This window comes from Ranitomeya variabilis, chromosome 4 (genome assembly GCF_051348905.1).
Source record: "Ranitomeya variabilis isolate aRanVar5 chromosome 4, aRanVar5.hap1, whole genome shotgun sequence".
In the NCBI taxonomy this organism is placed as follows: domain Eukaryota; kingdom Metazoa; phylum Chordata; class Amphibia; order Anura; family Dendrobatidae; genus Ranitomeya; species Ranitomeya variabilis.
The window spans coordinates 539,237,485-539,243,484 of NC_135235.1; the positions used below are offsets into that span (position 1 = coordinate 539,237,485).

Genomic DNA, 6,000 nt, shown 5'->3' on the forward strand with positions numbered 1-6,000 from the left:
TTTTTTGGGGTACATTTTTTCTCCTTCTACTATTGAGATGGATCCCGTCAAGGTTCAGGCGATTTGTGACTGGACACAACCTACATCTGTTAAGAGTCTTCAGAAGTTCTTGGGTTTTGCTAATTTTTATCGTCGGTTCATTTCTAATTTTTCCAGTGTTGTTAAACCTTTGACTGATTTGACTAAAAAGGGTGCTGATGTTGCTAATTGGTCTCCTGCGGCTGTGGAGGCCTTTCAGGAACTTAAGCGCCGGTTTTCTTCTGCTCCTGTGTTATGTCAACCAGATGTTTCACTTCCTTTTCAGGTTGAGGTTGATGCTTCCGAGATTGGTGCGGGGGCGGTTTTGTCACAGAGAAGTTCCGATGGCTCGGTGATGAAGCCATGTGCGTTCTTTTCTAGAAAATTCTCGCCCGCCGAGCGCAATTATGATGTGGGTAATCGGGAGCTTTTGGCCATGAAGTGGGCATTTGAGGAGTGGCGTCATTGGCTTGAGGGTGCTAGACATCGTGTGGTGGTCTTGACTGATCACAAAAATCTGATTTACCTTGAGTCTGCCAGGCGTTTGAATCCTAGACAGGCTTGTTGGTCGTTGTTTTTTTCTCGTTTCAATTTTGTGGTTTCATACCTGCCAGGTTCAAAGAATGTGAAGGCAGATGCTCTTTCCAGGAGTTTTGTGCCTGACTCTCCTGGAGACTCTGGGCCTACTGGCATCCTTAGGGATGGGGTAATATTGTCCGCCGTCTCCCCAGACTTGCGACGTGCATTGCAGGAGTTTCAGGCGGATAAACCTGATCGGTGTCCACCAGAAAGACTGTTTGTTCCGGATGATTGGACCAGTAGAGTCATCTCCGAGGTCCATTCTTCTGTGTTGGCTGGTCATCCTGGAATATTTGGTACTAGAGACTTGGTGGCCAGGTCTTTTTGGTGGCCTTCCTTGTCAAGGGATGTGCGCACCTTTGTGCAGTCTTGTGAAGTGTGTGCTCGGGCTAAGCCTTGCTGTTCTCGGGCCAGTGGGTTGTTGTTATCCTTGCCTATCCCGAAGAGGCCTTGGACGCACATTTCCATGGATTTTATTTCAGATCTCCCTGTCTCACAGAAAATGTCCGTTATCTGGGTTGTGTGTGACCGCTTTTCTAAGATGGTTCATTTGGTACCCTTGCCTAAGTTGCCTTCCTCCTCTGAGTTGGTCCCTTTGTTTTTTCAGAACGTGGTTCGTTTGCATGGGATTCCGGAGAATATCGTTTCGGACAGGGGATCCCAGTTTGTGTCTAGATTTTGGCGGACGTTTTGTGCTAAGATGGGCATTAATTTGTCTTTCTCGTCTGCATTCCATCCTCAGACGAATGGCCAGACGGAGCGAACTAATCAGACCTTGGAAACTTATTTAAGGTGTTTTGTTTCTGCTGATCAAGATGACTGGGTTGCCTTTTTGCCACTGGCCGAATTTGCCCTTAATAATCGGGCTAGTTCTGCTACTTTGGTTTCTCCTTTCTTTTGTAATTCGGGGTTTCATCCTCGTTTTTCCTCTGGTCAGGTGGAGCCTTCGGATTGTCCTGGAGTGGACGTGGTGGTGGATAGGCTACATCAGATTTGGAATCAGGTGGTGGACAATTTGAAGTTGTCTCAGGAGAAGGCTCAGCAGTTTGCTAATCGTCGTCGCCGCGTGGGTCCCCGACTTCGTGTTGGGGACTTGGTGTGGTTGTCTTCTCGTTTTGTCCCTATGAAGGTCTCTTCTCCCAAGTTTAAGCCTCGGTTCATCGGTCCTTATAAGATCTTGGAGATTCTTAACCCTGTATCTTTTCGTTTGGATCTCCCAGCATCGTTTGCTATGCATGATGTGTTCCATCGGTCGTTATTGCGGAGGTATGAGGTGCCCGTTGTTCCTTCGGTTGAGCCTCCTGCTCCGGTGCTGGTGGAGGGAGAATTGGAGTATGTTGTTGAGAAGATCTTGGATTCTCGTGTTTCCAGACGTAAACTCCAGTATTTGGTTAAGTGGAAGGGTTATGGTCAGGAGGATAATTCCTGGGTGGTTGCCTCTGATGTTCATGTGACTGATTTGGTCCGCGCCTTCCATAGAGCTCATCCTGATCGCCCTGGGGGTTCTCGTGAGGGTTCGGTGACCCCTCCCCAAGGGGGGGGGGGTACTGTTGTGGATTCTGTTTTTGGGCTCCCTCTGGTGGTTACAACTGGTACTGGGTGACTTTGGTGGGTTGCGGTCTCTGGTTTCCACCTGTCCATCAGTGGCTGGGTGTTTCCTATTTAACCTGGCTTTCCTGTCATTCCCTTGCCGGCTATCAATGTATCAGTGTGTGTCTCTGTTACCTGCTCCTAGGCCTTCAAGACAAGCTAAGTCTGTATTTCCCTGTTTCATGATTGCTTTCATGTTTTTTAGTCCAGCTTGCAGATATGTAATTCTCTGCTGCTGGTTGCTCTAGGGGGCTGAAATTACCACTCATGTAGCATGAGTTGGCACATGAGTTCAAGTAATTTCAGGATGGTATTTTGAAGGGTTTTTCAGCTGACCGCGCAGTTCACCTTTTGTATCCTCTGCTATCAAGCTTAAGCGGGCCTCATTTTGCTGAATCTGTTTTCATAACTACGTTTGTGCCTTCCTCTCATTTCACCGTCATTATATGTGGGCGGCTGCTATCTCTGTGGGAATATTTCTCTGGAGGCAAGTGAGGTCTGTTATTCTTCTGACAGGGGAAGCTAGATCTCCGGCTGGCGCGAGACGTCTAGGGGCCCCCCAGGAACGTCCCCCGGCTACTGTTAGTTGAGTGTTGAGGTTCAGGATCGCGGTCAGCTCAGGTTCCATCACCCTAGAGCTCGTCCTGTTTTTGCCCGTGTTACGTTGACAAATTCCCTGCCATTGGGAATCATGACAGACCCCCATATACACAGATACCTCTTTGTCCAGGTTTCTACTCACCTCTTCATAGTCACAGATCAGGTTGTCTTGAAAACTCCTGGCCTTGCCCACATAAAGGGGCATGTACACGTAGTAAATTTAAAAAATGTAATTTTTTTTGTTATTAGCTTTTTACTATTATGATTGAGAATGTTTTTTGTGTAAACAATTGATCCTAAACATATTTACATATCAGTATGTTTGAGGTTTTGATTAATAAATATTAAACTATAATTAATGACAGTGGCAGGGTATATATGGACTGATCATTTGAAATTTTCTGGCTGCTTTTGTAAGGTGAAGAACAAAATTTTTATAATCCGTTTAAGCAATTTAGACTACATTTGAGCTGTAGAGCACGTAGGTTTGAGAAAGGTTGAACTTGATGGACATGTATCTATTTTATTTTCATATTACTAACTTTATTATTTTTTTCCTCCACAGGGTTTCATTGTTGCTTTATTATACTGCTTCCTTAATGGAGAGGTATACATTGCTAAAATACCTATTTCATTTCAAATGTGTAATGACATTTATGACAATTTCATATTATAATGTTAAATAATATGTAGCTTTTTCATCATTCATAAACAGGATAGGTAAAGTTGTATAAATTATGTGTTCAGTGGATAGGTATGTAAAATAGAAGACCGTGCGGCGATCAGTTATCACCAAGGAGAGACCATATCTAACCATACATTTCTGATACAGTGGCAAATATAAGGGAATTGTAGTAAAACATGGTGACGATTTAAATGAATGGACAATTATATGATGCATTGGTGAGCCAGTTGGAGCAAGTATATGAACGAATCTCTCCAGTCTGGATCACAGAGAAACATCTCATCTGGAGACCACCTTTTAATTACATCCCATATGTTCCATATGCTGTTATAGGTAATATTGACAACCCCAAAAGTCGACAGATCTGCTGTCCACTAGGCCACTAGGCTATGCTTCAAACACTGGCTTCTCCAGGAAGTGAAGATATACAGTATATTTATAGAGTTTGGTCTTGTACTAGAACCCGAACTTCGATGAGTCTGCTCATCCCTGCTCCTGATCCCTTCAGCTCGACACCACACCCCCTGCACTCTTTCAGGTCTACTGTTTTTGTTAATTCCAGCTAGAATTGCTACAGGGACCACTACTAGATAGATCTTCATCCATTGCATTCTCCTATCTATGCTGAAAACAGCAACCATGATCATATTTCTGTCCAACTGCTACACTGATGTCAACACTCTGTTCCAGTCTTTGCACTGGTTGCCTGTACGCTACAGTCTAATATAAACGTATCGCTCTTATCCACAAAGCTCGCCACAGTTATGCATCACCCTTCATCTCCTTTATTATCTCTGTCTATATCCTACCATCCTTTCCATTCCACTCATGACGTAAGACTAACATCCTCTACAATATGAAACTCCCACTCCCATCTCCAGGTCTTCTCTTGAGCTGCACCAAATTTCTGGAATGAACTACTCCAGTTAATTCCCAGTATCCACAGTTTTAAGTGTGCCCTAAAAAAACATTTCTTTAGACTGGCCTATCACCTCACTTCACTAGTCTAACTATTCTTTGTTTTTTCTTTGGCACACTTAGTAGCAGTTTGTATCTGAACTTGTATAAATGCTGGTTGGTGATTGGTTCATGCAACGTTATTTGAATACCCCTATTTATTATATAGATGACTGGACCATACATTATAAGCATTTTGTTTTTACCATTTGTGTCCCTTTTATTTCTTTAGATTGTAAGCTTGCAAGCAGGGCCCTCAATCCTCTTGTCATGTGTTCAACTATGTGTTACACTGTAATGTCTTATCTTATTTGTACATGTCCCCTTTTAATTGTAAAGTGCTGTGGAAATTAAAAAACATCTTAGCATTAGTCCCCTCTAGGAGGGATGTGCTACACATTTGGCACTGTTTCCCTGCAATTATCTTGCAATGGCACTGTCCAGCGCTTATATTATGCTGTTCCTCCAACTGTCCCACTGAATGAGTAATACCATAATTGCCTCGGGTTCATGCACTTGACATGGCACTCTAATCCTTTTCACTTCCACTGTCTAAGGTGGCCACTCCTGGTGACCACTATCATGATTATCTTTGACCTCTTAAAAGGGCCACACCCTTCCCTTATGTCATGTAATTTAGATAAGGGGCTGCCAGACAAATTTGAAACTAGTTATCCGGTAAAATCCAACCTGCCTCTCCAAGCTTACCCGGAGACTCTGAAATGTGTTCTCTTGCCTAACATTTTAACGAATATTAGTATTACAAGTCATCTGTCATTCCAAAATTTCTTCAAAATGTCTTCTTACCATGTTCCTATTTTTTATCTACATTTCCTTCAGGTACAGGCTGAGATTCAGCGACACTGGGGCAAGTGGCAAACGTCACTGGAAAGCAATGTATTTAATCTGGTAACTCAGGACTTTACAGCATGATATCACTTTCTGCAGTCAAGTTGCACATGTAAGATTGACCACTGTTAAATTCAAGAAGTCTGGAGGCTAATGTCTGGAATTGTGGCAACAAATAATGGATTTTTGTATTGTTTTGTTGTAGATATTAATACACAGAGAACATTATCTATACAGATCAGTTACATGGCATGCAAATAATATTTAACATGTATATTAATATGCATAGATATCTTTATATGTATATGTGATGTAACCAGATGAACTAAGGTTTCAGGGTATAATAAAGTTGAAGACTATTTTGATGTACAAAATGTGGTCTGGTTGTTGGGCAGTGGTCAGCAATACTGTCCTGCAACATTGAGGTATTAAAGTAACCCATAGTTCCGAACCGTCTCTCATACTTCGGGACTGTCCCGATTTTGAGGCTGTGCCCCGCAGTCTGCACGGTACTCTACATGTCCCGCACAGCTAGCAGGAGAAGCAGCCGACACGCCCCTTGTATTAGACCACGCCCCCTCTGTATCTTCTTCTTCCGGGACGGTGGTTAAGAGAGGGAGAGAGGACATTCGGAGGTACGTGTGTGTGTGTGTTGCACACATACATGCAGCTGGCCCTGCTGTATTTACAGTACAAGGCATTATAACCAGGACTAGTGGCAG

General features: G+C 43.4%; 1 protein-coding gene across 1 annotated transcript in view; it reads left to right on the top strand.

The window, feature by feature from the left end:
- The window catches only part of LOC143769134 (vasoactive intestinal polypeptide receptor 1-like), a 259,746-nt gene extending 254,096 nt beyond the window's left edge, over positions 1–5,650 (top strand). Inside the window, exons 12-13 of the mRNA XM_077257715.1 lie at positions 3,353–3,394; positions 5,270–5,650. Coding sequence (XP_077113830.1) covers positions 3,353–3,394; positions 5,270–5,362 — 135 coding nt within the window. The 3' untranslated portion in view covers positions 5,363–5,650. The remainder of the gene's footprint in view (positions 1–3,352; positions 3,395–5,269) is intronic.
- The last annotated feature ends 350 nt before the right edge of the window (positions 5,651–6,000 follow it).